The 16,618-nt window shown below is 37.5% G+C and overlaps 1 protein-coding gene across 3 annotated transcripts in view; it reads left to right on the plus strand.

The window, feature by feature from the left end:
- The window catches only part of Elys (AT hook containing transcription factor 1 homolog), a 55,121-nt gene that overhangs the window by 9,533 nt on the left and 28,970 nt on the right, over positions 1-16,618 (plus strand). For all 3 annotated transcript variants that reach the window (XM_073978608.1, XM_073978609.1, XM_073978607.1), the window contains exons 3-4: positions 7,745-8,071; positions 8,128-8,697. In XM_073978608.1, the coding sequence (XP_073834709.1) occupies positions 7,939-8,071; positions 8,128-8,697 (703 nt within the window). In that variant the 5' untranslated portion in view covers positions 7,745-7,938. The remainder of the gene's footprint in view (positions 1-7,744; positions 8,072-8,127; positions 8,698-16,618) is intronic.

A 16,618-nucleotide genomic window follows, 5' to 3' on the forward strand; every position in this document is an offset into this window, starting at 1 on the left:
GAAAAAGTTTCCATTAAATTAAATCACATTTGAGCTTATTTCCTCCATTCTCCCTTTAATCCAAGCGCATCTGATTTGCTTCATTATCCTAAAGGTTTTTTATGTTTCATTCCCATCACTAGTTCAGCATTTGACATGTACTCCAACTCCACTCCATTAAAAATTTCCATCTTGTAAATTACCGCAAAAATGTTCGCAACTTTAGTTTTGTATTATTTTTATTTTATAACAAATTCTTCGAAATACATACATATGTTTCTCGCATCTGGATTTCATTTGACGTTTAACCTATGGATTTGACAGTTGAAATCAAGTGGATTTCGTAAATTTAAACCAACCATAAGTCAAAAGTCAAACACATGCGACATAATAAATCAAGCCAAAAATCCCCTAAGTCCAATTTACATATGCACATTAAATGATTTCGTTTTACTAAATCCTAGAATCAAATGAAATGTATTTAAATCTGTTTTTTGCGTCATTTGCTTACGCACACAATCGCACATACACACTTATGCAATAACACACACACAAGCACACAATTTTATATCAGAAAAATAAGAATTGCACAACACAAATGTTTACCAACTAACTTGACTTAATTCAAAATTAAAAAATACATAATTTTGCAATGGTTAAAAACATTTATTTTCACTTTTGTCATCGTTTGAGTATTTTTGTTTTTCTACAATACACACAAACAAAGACATCATAAAACAGTTGCATTTTTTGGTAGTTTATGACGAAAAAGCAGGGTTGCGTATAATAGTATGGTGTTTTCGTGCGTTGTTCAGAATAAATGACGCAGCTATCGTCATTTATTTTTGTAGGGTAAATGACGCAAAATGTTGGCTGTTTTATGACTGGTTTACATTACGAAATCGAGTCGATTTCAAACTGTCAATTCCTTTGCTCAAACGTCAAATGAAATCGAATTGATTTCATTTGAATTTTCATTTGACGTATACACAAAGGAATTGACAGTTTGTTCGTAATGTAAACCAGCTATTAGCAAATAAATTACGAAAAAGCCCTAAAACCTGTTTTTCGTGCTAATGCAAAAAACACATTATGTGACGAGGCCTTTAAGTTTCTATTTCTTTTTTATAACAAATGCTTATACATGTATACACTTTTTTTTTGGAAAAAATTATTTCGCCAGCGGCGGGTAGGGATCAACCAACTGTTTTTTTTGTAGGGATCTCTAAAGGCAACTGCTTATAAATTGTATCCAACTACCTGCATTTTTCATAACTCCACATGCACAAATTCTAAAAATGTTTGCTGGGCGGGTATGTTTTATGTAAACAATAAACATATGTTTGGCGCTCAACATTTAAGAAATGTACAAATATGAGGCCATGTTTTTACTATAGCCTTTTGCAGGGTTATACCCTGGTTACACTATTGAAGGTTAACCCACTGGTTTAATAGATCCAGTGGGTTAATCTTTGCTGGTTACACTTAGCTTTTCGAGGATATAAACTGTCAGCTGATGTTTGTTTACGTATACATACCAAATAACTAATAAAGAGCGAATTGTCAAAAATTGATTCCCCATACAAATTGCAAAAACTGCAGCAAATCAACGTATCAGCTATCGTATTTAGATGATAATGAACATGTTGCTAGTTTCTACTATGCCAAAATTGTACGGCAAAAAACAGGAGAATAGGGTGTTATTCGGCGCTGTTTTTGTTTAAAGAGAAGTGCAAGTCTTGCTAAACTTCGGAGTACGGGAACGCATTTTTAGCACTAAACGGGAAAACTGCTGCAAGTTCTGAAAACAACTTGTATCTATCAAAATTTATTATTATGATGTCTCAACGAAAAAATCATTTTTTATTTTTAATATAGATAATTTTACGATAATTTTCGAAATAAAGTTGTAAAGTTCTATATTGTCGTATATTTTTGATAATTAATTCAATTTACAACAACTTGTTTTGAAAATTCATGTTCGATTAGCTGCGCATATGCATCTACCTTGATCATTGTGGTATGTTTGAAATCAACATAAAAATAAGTGTAACCACCGGGATGTATTTCAGGATTTCGTGAAATCCAGTGGATTTTAGAGCGCAAGTGTAAACATGGCATTAGTTCTTTTCAAGATTAACAGAATACCACACATATTAACAAATATTGTACCGCCACTATAAGCGGTGTTTTAGTGTGCGGCATGTCGTTCGGACTGGAGGAAGTTAAGGCCTGGGTACATAAGCTGCCTTGCCTTCCTGCTTCATTTCTGACATAATAAACATAAAAGAATAAAGAAGGCCGAGCAAATTTCGAACTGGTTTGCCTTTTTCGTTTTTATTCTTTTATCAGAAGCAAGCAAAGCAGCTTATGTACCCAGGCCTTTACATGTCAATTATATGAAGGAGTCTTTATGGGAAATAGGTTTTTATTCCGATGAATAAATTCTTCGATAAATATACATATATCCCTAATTGACATCGAACATAGAAATAAATATATAAATTTGACACTAATGCTTTGTTTACATTTACAAAATCCACTCGATTTCAACTGTCAATTCCCTTGCGTATACGTCAAATGAAAACTCATCTGAAATCCATAGGATTTCATTTGACGTTTATGCAATGGAATTGACAGTTGAAATCGCTGTCAAATACAACCCTGTATCGAAACAGTATACACAAATGTTGTTTTTGTAAGAGTCAATGACAATTTGTTTACGTTTTATTTATATTTTGTACATAATTGAATAAATTGTAACGATTGCGGTAATAAATAAGTCAAGCTGAATATTTGGTCTTAATTTGGGAGAAATTGTGTTAAGTTTTTATCTTCGATCTTTAATTGGTCTGCGGATGCAAAATAAAATATTTTCATAAGTTTGGAAGGAATTGCCAAGAAAAATGGTAAGCAGCAGACCAAAACGGTCTGTGAAAATAAAAAATTTGTGTGAAAATATAGAAATTGAGAAACGGTATGAAAATTCGCTAAAATAAAAGCTAAGATCTTCCGTCGTATTAATCGACTGTCTAATGTTCTCCTACTCATCAACATGAATCCCTATATTGAGTTTTTATTACTTTGTAACGTGATAACTTAAGTCAAGAAATAATATACCCCCTACATCAGTTGTGGCCAAGGATGCTGTCGATTTGGTTGGGTTTTCCACACTGAATACGAAGCGAAAAAAGACAACAAACGATATTTTTATTTGATTTATTATTTCTATTTCCATTTATAAAAATCTTGACCACTCAACTTAGGCCCAACGAGAAATTAATAAAAAATAATTTTGAAAATGCTCTTCGCCCCTACAGGCTAATGGCAAAAATATGTTTATGCGTTTTTATTGGGATAGCTGGATATCTGTTTCTATCTTAAAGAATGATACAACCTTCTTCAAGCCAAGATGGGTAGCACCGATTTGTCTCGCCTTCTTAAATCTGCATGATGCTCCCTGGCCCACGCAAGAAGGTCTTCCGTCGCGGCCGTCTTTTTATACGTTTGTGGGGTAGGTATTATAAAGAGTGGGCCTAATTTGTCCATTGACAGACCTAATGAACATACACAAAATACATTTATAGCTTTGTAATAAAGGCTACTAAAAACTTTAGTGCGAGATATGTATGAAGGAGTGGCCCTAAACATGGTGTCATTTCGGGGTTGTTCATTGAGAAAACGGAAACGTCCTCCCATTAACTAAGCCTTTAACTGGCCTCAAAAGCGCTTAAAGCCCCGGCACATACGGTCCGTTGTGAGTCGTCATTTGTCAAAAACAACAACCGCATGAAAAATGTGTAAGCAAGATGCCAAATTTGTTATTGAAATTTGCATGTGGTTGTTGTAACGCGACACTCAACGAACCGTATGTGATCAAGCCTTGTTTCTTCGTCACTCATAGAGTCTTTCGCTGCTTCGAATAAAGTTGCTGCTTTTCTTGTTGTTTTTCTTCTTTTCCTCTTCCGTTTCCATGGGCATAGTAGGTAGTTGCTTGCTTTGGGGTTGAATTGAACATTGAACATCGGCATTCGTTCTAATGGAAATTTTTACAACATTCAAAACTTTCCTTCAGTCCTCAGAAGTAAATAAGCAATTGCACGCTTTTTTCGACTGCACAGAAAATACCGATATATTCCATATTCGAATTTGATCTATGTCAGAAAGAAATACCTATTACTATGTGCAGAAATTGGACCAAACCGGTTGCTCACCGTGGGCACCATATAAGCGAAAAATATTGAACTTTTTTGGGGGTGGTACCGGAAGAAGTGGGCTGATATGGATCCTCCTCATAATTGATCAAAGTCTGGACATATTATTACGAGGACCAAAATGTGTACCACATCGGCTGATCCGTTGGAAAGTTATACTCCAGCCGGACGAACGAGCAGGAATAATTGACTCCAAATTATATGAAAAATTTAAATTGAAAAGTTTGAAATAATAATATTGGGGTTGAAATTGAAAATATAAACATAACTGACATATGTATATTTTAACATATACATACAAAGTTTGTCAAAATCATTTTGTCAATGAAGGGACGGCAAAGCGAATACAACTCTGTGAGCTGTGAGCGTGAGGTTACCTTGTATCATTGTATCATGGAAATAATGGAGAGAAAAACAAAAAAGTAAATCAAAAATAACTGCAAAAAAAAAGAAACACGAATGTATGCAATATAATCTATTTATATACTTTCGTTCTTTAACCGCTAATCTTTCCAAAGGACTCTGTCCACAAACTCATTTACAGACGCATGTTTCTATCGAATTTTTGAGAAGTATCCTTTAATACAACATGACACCTTCTTGTAAAGGAGAGTTACATGGCTGAAATAAAAACAATTTCATCTACATTACGCTGATGTATCTACAATATCTACAATATTATAAAATATATATTTCTCTGTAAACAACATAACGAAGTGTATATATCATCTTAAGTGTATCAAAACTTGTAAAAAGAAAAACCATAAGTCTATTAACACGTAAAACGCAATTAATTTGAATTTATGTATTTGTTCATATATTTAAGATTGGCTCAAATAAAAACGATAAACAAAGAAAACAAGATATTATATTACATTGGCGAAAAAAAAACAAAGTTAAAGATTAGTTTTTAAAAGTTTATTGTAGGCTAATGCTTTTTTTTAATTTTTGGTCCTTAAGCTTAGCGTTTAAGTTGCGTATTCTAAAGTGAATACGACATTTGAAAAATAAGCGTTTTACATTTAGTGGCAGACAAGCAAAAGTACTCGCATCAAGTAATTCTTTCGTAAGATTTTTAGTTTCTGCAATCTCCATACCATTTATTTAGAGAAATACTTTTTCAAGGCCCTCCAAAAACTGCGGACTCGGTTTTCTGAGGGCACCCTTTGACACATGGTCAACCCAAGTATTTGAATCCTCTAGGCTTTCATATTCACGAAGACTTAACTTCTTGATTATGTATCCAGCATCGGAACAAACTACATGTACTCTGTTTGTGTTTCCATTTCTTTGAAATTAGCGTAATCATTGTTCAGGCATTCCGTTTCTTCGTAATAATTGCAATCATCCAATGTATCCATCTCGTGTATACTTCCGCTAATCAAACAAAATCAATCATTTTTACCCACGAAAGATAATCGTACCTTCCATTCTTCTATATGAAGCCCAATTAAATTATAGAATGGGTTTGGCTCAGCATTTGGCAGTAAACGTTTTTTTGCGCTCCCCTTATAATATAAGAAAGGGAAAAATGGTCTTCACAAACACATGATTTAACCGACAATTCAATACCACATATTTCGCTCCAGTTACGTCTCCTCTTTTCGTCCTTCGGGACATTAAAAAAAGATCCGTTTCCGTGAACTTCTCGTTTTTTGCAAACGATACACTTTCGCATTTTTATTTTTATGCAAACAATCGAAATATTAAGCAAAATTAAAAACAAACAGATTTGTTTGACAAATAAATTTATTTAAATCGACATCAATTTGAAAAGTCGTTACGTCAGTATTTGAATTTGACAACTGATTTCACAAATATAATTAAAAAAAGTAGAGAGACAGCTGATTGTCACTTCTACCTTCTATAATTGTGCCATGCGTAAAATGTTGAATATGTTATGTCAAAATGTTCTTTATGTTGTTGGGGAAATTACAACAAAACGATTTTTTTTAATAAAGGGATTTGGCATTTCATATTCGAACAACAACACTACCTTGGTAATTGTGCCATGTTATATACTTTTTATTATAGCTTCGTTCCCGTACTTTTTAATAGTAAAACTCAAAAAAGAGAAAACTGCAAAAAATTTGTTTTCACACACAAGTTTTTTGAAATAGTTCGGGAACGGAAAAATGGAAAATACGTCAAAAAAACTGGAACAAATGTCAAAGTCGGCGTATCAGCCAATCAGACGCCGGCAACCATGTTACTATTTTTTTACTCGCCCAAATTCGTCGTGTAAAAAGTTTTAAAGAGAGCGTCATTCAGCGCCATTTTTGTTTAAAGAGAAGTGAACATTTTACAACTTTTTGTGTACGGGAACGCTTTTTCGAGTAAAATGTGTAAAAGTCGTAAAAATTGTAAAAACTTTTTAGTTCTGGAACACAGCTTATATTATAAAAGCTCTATTATGCCATGTTTATACTTGAGCTCTAAAATCCGCTGGAACTAAAAAGTTTTTACAATTTTTGCCACTTTTACACATTTTGCGTTCCCGTACACACAATTTATATGAACATCACTTACGACTTTTACAACTTTTACCACTTTATAAAGTACGGGAACAGGCCAAAAATTTTAGCTTTGACACCGACGTCAAATTCAAACATTTTTAATTTTGAAGTCTAAAACTGAGCGTTGTTCTATCCAACACGAAGAAATAGAACAAGAGACATTTTCCGACGTCAATGCCAAACGCAAAATTTTATCCAAACATTGGATGTGTTTACAGCTTTACTGGACTTGTACAAATTATTGAATAAACGAACACACATATTGTCATCACTTTTTCCGTGATATACAAAAGAAGAATTTGTAATTTTCCCATCCAATGATATATGTATTTAAATATGGCCTGTTCCAGAACCTGCAAGAAGCTACTATTTTTTACTACGATAACAATTTTCCCTTTATGTTATCGGAAAAAATAGTAAAAATTAGTAGATTCTTGCAGTACTGGAACAGACCAATAATAAATCTTTTAAAAAAGTTTGTTTTTTATAATTTTGCAGACATTTTAGCTTTGTTCCAGAACTAAAAAGTTTTTACAATTTTTACGACTTTTACACATTTTACCGGAAAACCCGTTCCCGTACACAAAAAAGTTGTAAAATGTTCACTTCTCTTTAAACAATAATGGCGCTGAATGACGCTCTCTTTAAAAACTTTTTACTCGACAAATTTGAGCGTGTAAAAAATAGTAACATGGATGCCGGCGTCTGATTGGCTGGTACGCCGACTTTGACATTTGTTCCAGCTTTTTTGACGTTTTTTCCATTTTTGCGTTCCCGAACTTTTTGAAAAAACATTTGTGTGACAACAATTTTTCTCTCTTTCTCTCGTTCACGAGTTTTACTATTAAAAAGTACGGGAACAAAGCTTTTGTTTTCTCACTGAACATACGATGGCAAAACTGTCGATTTATATAAACCTGTTATTCATTATTGAATCATTTGTTTTGATTCCTCGTCTTTATCGTTCAATTCTTCTTCGTCTCATTTTCTTGTTTCTGATTGTCTGGTCGGTCGGCGTCATTTTTTGTCAAAAAGCTTTGGAATTTATTCAGAGCGTGTATTGGAAGAAGGCCACAAAGAAAACACCGCGAAAAACGTGAAGAATTGGGATTATTTTTGTTGATTTTTTAAACAAATTTAAATAGAACATTAACCAGAAATTACAACCGCATCACAAAACATTTATGAACAACAAATTACAAAATAAATAGCCTTAATAATTGTTGGAAATGGAGTGGTATGACCTTGAAGTTGATGGCCGGCAAACAGTTAAATTTGCAGACCTCCACTTGCCGTTATTGAGCCCAACAGCATCATCATCTAGCTCTCCAAGATCGCCAAATGAAGAGGAGCCCTTTATTGGTAAGAATGGGGTTTGGAGATAAAGAATTTATTTATTTGTGTCTATTTTTTTGCAGATAAAAAACTTGGCGGCATTATAAGGCATGGCGAGTGGGCATGGTTGGCCAAAAACGCTATGCTGCAAATAGTTTCTTTGCGCAATGGTCAAACAATAAGCACCTATGAGTTTTGTGAATCGCGCGGCTATGACAATTGTTGCATCAAATGTGTCGAAGAAATATTTCCCAACAATCCCGAAATAATGGTATTGGCTGTGATTTTAGAAAATTTTCACGGCCCCAGTGGTGGCGGTAGCTTTGTGGTGTTGTACTCGGTGGAACTTAGTTGTGTTTTGTGTACCTATGAGCTAAGTTTACATTTAACTTGTGCTCGCTTCCTCAATGCAGCAACATGTAAACGTACTTTGTTACAAAATTTCGATGGTTGCCTATCGGTGGGCAGTGAAGAAGGTGTAATTGTTCTATTGGATTTGAATATGGGACAGATGAGTCGTATACAATCGGAAGTTGCTGAATCAACATTTACTCCATGTCACATTGTAGACTATAGTATACCATTGAAGGATATTCATCGTAATTTTCGCCAATGTAAACAGGATGGTGTAACATTTGGCCTGCAAATGGAAGGTAAGTGCAATGGATTTTTTTTTTTTGAAAAGCAACAATCTTTGTGGGATTCTTATTGAGTAAGATTCCAATTAGAATATTGTTAATAAGCATTAGAGGTCGTTCCAATAGGAACTAATGTCAACCTGGGTGTGTTGTGAATGAGCTGATGGGGACCACTAGGATCGTTTGATAATTTTTACTACAGATAGGCCTCGTAATTGTTATTAGCTGATATTATAGTTTCATTACATGTTGTCACATTAATTGGGCCTCCTTAAGCTGCCTATCTTTGATGGTTACTGTAAACACTGACCGCGATTCTGCTCATGATCTTCCGTAAAATATCAACCGGATCTTATTGACAGTTGTAGAAAGATAGACAGGTTACTCCTCATGTCCCCCGAAATTCTCTCCTGACCCTGACGAATTTGGGGGGACTTACCTTTGACGGACGAGAAATAGCTATGTATGGATACTTCGCTAATCCAGGTTTACACCGCTACGTCTGTGTTTAGACACACAAATTTCTCGGGAAAGTAAATTGATTTTTTTGGGAGAGAGCGGAGAGGAAAAAGCTCCTCAATACTCTTTCCTACCCCCTATTGCCTAAAAACTGAATTTACTTTCCCGAGAAATTTGTGTGTCTAAACACGGATTTCAAGAGAAATCCTTACCAGAATCGTTTTCGAGTGCTAGGGAGTACACAGTCTGTCTTTATATATAACATTGGGCAATGGCAATATAGGGTGCGAAACAACCTGTCTCCCCATTTTCGCATAACCTGCTTTAATTTACGTCGTTTTATTCCTACCAACAGATTCTGAAACATACACGACAGTGTCCCCTAATGATTCCTACTGCAATATTAACTTCCAAATGTCATTTGGTCAAGGAGGGTTAAACCGAAGTCTTTATTCTGATACTGGGCAAGATTTTGTTAGCCTTCTAGTATCATAATATTCAGATAGGACTGACTGATATTCTACTGGATTGCACCTCTACTCGCGGACCCCACCAACGCCGCATAGCTTACCACAGACTGACCTATAGCATTATATGTGGTCAACAAGGTTTCTTTATCTGCACCCAAAGGGTAGGAAGGGGAAAGGAAGCGAGAAAGATGTTGGAGCCACTTAAGAATCCTGCAATAAGTTAACAGGGCAGCGAGATCTGTGAAGGAAGACTATGAGAGAGATACAATCGCATGGATACCAAACAGCCTTTGTCTTTTCACAGCCAGCCTAGAACACCAGCAGAGAATGTGCTCGACATTTTTAGTCTCTTCCACATTTTCAAATAACCTGCAATACTCAATAAGTTTGTCCTCCCACATAGTTGTAGACGATTCAGATCTTTGATTTACCCAGCGAGAGAAGATACGCAGTTCTACGTCATGAGAGATAGTTGGCCAGATTGACTTCGATTTTACAACCTTACGTCTTGCTAAATCTTTACGTTTTTTTTTTTCTGCGTAGTAATTACAGCATTTGTCGAGGAAGAAGCAAAGCGAAGGTCAGAAGACTACCAGTTCACCAACTGTCTCATTTCCCTCAATATTGCAGGGCCGTGGTAACCAACAGTCCACCTCGTCACAAGTTTTTGCCTACCTCAGTCAACTTTCCACCAAAGATCTTCACCGATCCTGCCTTCAGGATTAGACTTATCACTGATTGTTTCCAGAATTTCATATGGTGCTATCTTCCTCGCAGGTGTGGGTGGTTTATGTGGCTCCTCACCATGAGGTTTTGGGGGTTTCTGCCCCATTTACAGCCTGGCGAGGGGCCACTCGGCTCGACGGATGATCCACTTAACACCTGGCTGTGGATCTTGGGAAGGCCTAACTCTCTTCACACACCCTTGTTGTAAAGTGGTCATCAACGAGGGTGCTATATTTTGTTGTTGGGTGTTTAATTCATCCATGCGGAATTTATAACTGAGGGAACTGAGAAATGTCATGGCATAGCCTTCCACTACCATGATTAGGACTTGGCAACTAAAGGCCTCCGTTGAGTGCCGCGTTACAACAACCACATGAAAACTTTAACTTGGAATCACTTACACTTTTTTCATGTAGTTGTTTTTGCGCCCAGGTGCCAACGAGGATCCGTTCTATTACAGTCGGCATCCTGACTGCAAACCTGAAACACCGATGGACACGTGGTCGCTTAGTTAGTTTGCCACTTCTATTTGTCTTAACCACAGATTTATGGGGCGAAGGTCTGTGGATTGGGCGAATAGATGCCTAGGTCTGTACAAGGGGAGATATCTTCAAAACCTATAATTATTCTCGACTGGTAGGTGTCGAGTGATCAAAGTTGCGCTAAGATGGTTATGGTTCTCCTAGTCAGATCGTTCAACTTCTGCCAGGGCTCGATGTTGCCTGTGTATGGAGAAGCGATTCAGCCTGTGACAATTGATCGATATTCGGTGGTATGACATTTTGGATATCGGGGCTGTATCGCTTGATGTCTCGATGGGTAGATGTTAAGGCACTATATGGTGGGGCGGTTGGAAATGCGTAGGCGGATGGGACGTGGCTGTGCGAAGGACATTGTTCTGTGTTGTCCGCAACCCTTTCAACTTAATGTCAATAATGAAGGAAGTCCATTCGGTAATATCTCCTCATCCTCCCGTTTCTGAACTTTTGTCTTCCCGACTGATGCAGGTCTAGAGAATGCCAACAGGTCGTCGAAGGTAATTCCCAGATTTTTGGATTTTTGACAATTAGATTTAGATAATAAGCTGCAGTTGTTTTTGCAGTTGATTTTGGTGGAGATATCTTTCCCTGTAGAAATGTGGTGACTACCCAGCAAGCATCTAATCGCGCATTACCGGAAACAGTCACTGCATGATGATAGAAACACACGTCCGCGAGCTCGCATTATTATCGATAAAGGCTAACCGTGCGGAAGAAATAAATCACGGCCATTCTTTAAATTTCTTTTATTTTTTTATTATTTTAATTATTTTTCCAACGTTCATATGTTTTCAAAGAACTGCACGGTGCTCTTGAACCAACTTTAAATGAAAGGAGCTTACTAACACACAACAACACTTTCTTTAGTTCCATTTTGATAGGGCTTGCAATTTCCACGCAAAGTCGGCAAAACCAAAATAAAAAAACCCTAAAAAACTTTGACCGCTATTTAAAAAAGCGCTCCGGCGATTTTTGTTTGTTTTTTGATTTTTCTCATCTATGAACATTGTAGTTTCAGAATCCGCAAAAACTTCCCAGGTGTAAGCTCCTTTCATTTAAAGTTGGTTCAAGAGCTCCACGACTATTCTTAGTTGTAATTGTCGTCTAAATTAATTTTGTCATGTTGAAAATGTTTCTACAGTGCGATCCTCTAACTCATTTTTTGAGTTACCGACAGAGATCGCGGTAACATTAAAACTCAAAGTTATGAATGAAAGGCTCAAATAAAAGTTGACAACACTGTTGATATCGATAGAACTTTACGGCTATCTTTTATTGTTCGCTAACTTACGCTTAATCAGCGCAATCGTGAAAATTTCCCTCGGAATTTTCCGCACGGAAAATAATTTTAAAACGTGAAATTCTTTTAAAATTAATTTATTAAAAAACTGTGAAAACTACTGTAATAACTTAGTTATGAAATATTCTCGCCCAATCGACAAAAATATTGGGAGGTTATCATGAATGAAATTTCCCCGTGAGTTTTGTTTTTCCGCCGTTGCAACAACTTAAGGGAGAAAGTGAAAAAATTCAGGGGGAATTGCCGTTCATGATAACCCCCATTCTCTTTTTGTACATGGTAGAACAAATATAAGGTGAAGTAAATACTACAACAAATACAACTCAACAACAACCACATAAAAATTCGTTTTTGTTTGTAACGTTAGTGCCAAAGGTATATGTAAACAAAACAAGGAAATGTCTATAAATTATTTGAAATTAAAAAACTAATAATTTTTCACATTTGATTGAATATTTGGAAAACAAGAATGCAAATCCGTGGCATTTTGAATGTTTCCACATCATTCCACTAAATGCATAATTTCTCACAGAAAGTAGAATTCTTGCAAAAATGTTTGGGGGCACTGGTACTTACTTACTTACATTACAGAACATTTGTTCTATAGGCCGAACTAAGAAAAGATCTCCAATTCTCTCTATTTGTTGCTTCGCTTTCTGGAATACCGCGCCTTTTCATCTCATCATCCACTTGTTTGCGCCATCTATTCCTTGGCCTGCCAATTCTGCGTGCACCGCCAAGCGGCGCATTCGCTGCATCTCGATACGTTTAACAATATTGATGTCGTTGTACAGCAGATACAGCTCGTGGTTCATGCGACGTCGATATTCACCGTCAACGCAGATTGGTCTGTAGATCTTTCGAAGAATTTTTCTATCAAACACACCAAGCACTGCCATGTCTGTTTGCGCAAGTACCCAGGAGCCATACATCAGCACGGGTAATATCAGTGTTTTGTAGAGGGTTATTTTTGTTTGACGAGATGTGACTTTGTTTTTAAACTGCTTACTTATACCAAAGTAGCAGCTGTTGGACAATACAATTCTTCTTTTTATTTCACAACTCATGTCGTTTGTTGTGTTTACGGAGGTGCCGAGGTAGACAAAGTCTTTTACTACCTCAATATTATAGGAACCAACTTCCATAGTCGGTCCGAGCTCAATGGACGCATTGCGCGTCGACACCATCAACTTGGTCTTCTCACCGTTTACCGCCAGACCCACCGATTCAGCAGATTCTCCTTCGACCACTGATTCAGCAGATTCACCTTCGACCTTCATAAAGGTATCGGTTACTTCTTTTACTGATCGGCCTATGATGTCTATATCATCAGCATAAGCAAGTAACATGTGACTATTGGTGTAGATTGTGCCAGTTCTTTTGACGTTTGCCTCTCGTATTACCTTTTCCAGCAGGATGTTAAAGAGATCACACGAAAGGCTGTCTCCTTGTATGAAACCTCTTTTGGTACCAAACTCTTCGGAAAGGTTCTTTCATATTTTAACTGAGGACCTCGTGTCAGTTAAAGTCATTTTGCAAAGCCGGATGATCTTAGCGGGGATACCAAATTCAGACATGGCTTGGAATACCTTTGAACGCAGCGGGCTGTCGAAGGCTGCTTTATAATCGACAAAAAGGTGGTAGGTGTCGATCTGCCTCTCTTGGGTCTTCTCCAGGATTTGCCGCAGGGTAAATATCTGGTCAATGGTGGACTTGCCAGATCTAAAGCCGCATTGGTATGGTCCAATTATCTCGTTGACCATAGGCTTTAGTCGTTCGCACAATATCCCTGACACGATCTTGTAGGCAATAGGGAGTAGACTTATGCCCCTATAGTTAGAGCATACAGTCTTATCTCCCTTCTTGTGGACGGGGTACAGGATACTCAGGTTCCAATCGTCGGGTACTCGTTCTTCCTGCCAGATGGTGCTAACTAGCTGATGAATACACCTTATCAGCGTGTCGCCTCCGGTTTTGAACAGCTCGGCTGGTAAGCCATCGGCTCCTGCTGCCTTATTATTCTTCAGCCGATTTATTGCTGTCTTTACCTCATCTTGGCTGGGCGGTATACATCCATCCATCTTCTGGGATTGGGACTGTGGTATCTTCGTCGTCTTCGCTGCTATTGGATACCAACAGTTTTAAAAATATTCTTTCCATATCCTGAGTACACTATCTGTATCAGTTACCAAATTACCTTGCTGGTCTCTACAGGAGGATGTGCCTGTACCAAAGCCATCAGTTTGATGCTTGACTCTTTGGTAGAATTTTCGGACTTCATTCTGGCTCCTGTACATTTTTTCACACTCCCGCTTTTCCATCTCTCTCTTTTTCCTGCGGAAAAGACGTTTCTCCTCTCTCCTTTTCTCCCTGTATCTCTTCCGTGCGCTACGCGTTGCTACGGATTGTAAAGTAGCCCTATATGCCGCATTTTTCTCTTCGGTGGCAGCACGACACTCCTGATCATACCATGGATTCCTTTGTGGAGGTCTCTGGTATCCAAGTATGAATTTTGCGGCTGTTTGCATGGAGTGGGAAATTCTTTGTCATTGCCCTGATATGTTATCGGGATGAGGAGTGCTTTGATTAAGCAATTGGGCTAGTTGAGTGGAATATGCTGTGGCTATCTGTTGTAGAGTTGGGTTATCCAGTTCCTAGTTCCTCGTACTAGTTCCAAAGCGTATGAGTAACATCATGAAATATAACGTGTGATAGTAAGTATACGCAGTTTGTTCAAAGAAAAAATGTGGGCCATTGGAACTGTGAAGTGAACTAGATAGTTCCATATAGTTCCTTTGGCACAACTCTAATCTGTTGTGATTGCAGCTTACCGATGTCGTGTCTGTTCGTACTTTGTTTGCTACGTTTATGCGGGTGCGTACCTTTGCTGCCACAAGGTAGTGGTCCGAATCAATGTTTGCGCCTCGGAACGATCGTACATCCAACACGCTCGATGAATGTCTTCCATCTATCACAACATGATCAATTTGATTTCTTGTTTTCTGATCTGGAGACAGCTAGGTGCCCTTATGAATATCGAGATGATTAAATCTGGTACTGCCAACAACCATGCTTTTTGCAGCTGCAAAGTCTATCAGCCTCATACCATTGTCAGATGTTTCACTGTGGAGACTGAATTTCCCGACTGTTGGACCAAAGATATTCTCCTTTCCAATTTTGGCATTAAAATCGCCTAGAATGATTTTAAAGTCATGGGCAGGGCAACGGTCATATGTTTCTTCTAAGCGCTCGTAAAATATATCTTTGGTCTGTTCGTCCTTTTCTTCAGTGGGAGCATGAGCGCAAATAAAGCTGATGTTGAAGAATTTAGCTTTTATTTGAATTGCAGCAAGTCTTTCATTCACTGGAGTGAAGCTGGATACCAGATGTTTTAGTCTCCGACTAACTACAAATCCGCAACCAAACTCATGCTTTACGTCATGGCAGCTATAATACAATGGGTCACCTTTAGGTGTTGTTGTGACGCTTTTCCCAATCCATCGTATTTCCTGTATGGCAGTAATATCGGCCTTGTACTTTTCAAGTACGTCTGCCAATGCGAAGACTGCACCTTCTCTATAAAGAGTGCGAACATTCCAGGTGCAGATTCGCAGATCATGGTCCTTAAAACGTTTGCGGGGTTCGTCAACTTTAGAGGGGGTTGTTTTTCTTTTCTTTCGTTTTTTCATAGTAGACTGTTTTTTCTAGGGGAGGGTTACTAACCCTTATGGGAGAACGCGCGGCACATGTTAGCTCACTACCTTTAACGGGTGTTAAAGGCAGTTCCCCAGGTGACACCACGGGGAGGTCAGTGTCCACTTGAGATGAAAGAGGGACCAAGATAAATCCTGGGCTTTGCCATGTTAAAACCGGTCAGGACCGTTGCTTGGTATCTTCCATCCCCTACGTCACCCACCATGCTTTTTGTACATAAAAATATATATAAAAAATTGAAAAATTTGGAAAAGGGAACAAATTTCGCACGGAATTTTTATTCATAATTGCCCTGCAAAAAAAAAATGAGTTAGAGAATCGCCCTACTGGCCTGGGAATCAAACCCGGGACATTTAAGAGTGCAAAGCGAACATGCTTACCACTGCACCGCCGTGCATTATAAATATCAGACAGACTAATCGGGCATGTTCTGGCATTCACCTCTGCACCTCACGTTTATCGAACACACCTAAAGCTGTTCTGCAACACACTTTACACCTAGTTGGGGTGTATTCCTCACACTGTAATTTTGATGGCGAGAGCTGAGTGAATTCTTAATTTTTTAAAGAAATTAATTGAAATTTTCTACAATAAACTGCATAGGACTAAAATTTAATGTGTTTTCTATTAGCATTTAAAAAAATATTTAATTTTCTTAACAAAATATGACTAAAAAATTTATTTTTTCTTAAAGTACCAAATTCAGCATGTACGCGCTCTTGTAGAAG

Source organism: Musca autumnalis, unplaced genomic scaffold (assembly GCF_047663935.1).
Source record: "Musca autumnalis isolate F117 unplaced genomic scaffold, ASM4766393v1 scaffold_3, whole genome shotgun sequence".
Classification (NCBI taxonomy): domain Eukaryota; kingdom Metazoa; phylum Arthropoda; class Insecta; order Diptera; family Muscidae; genus Musca; species Musca autumnalis.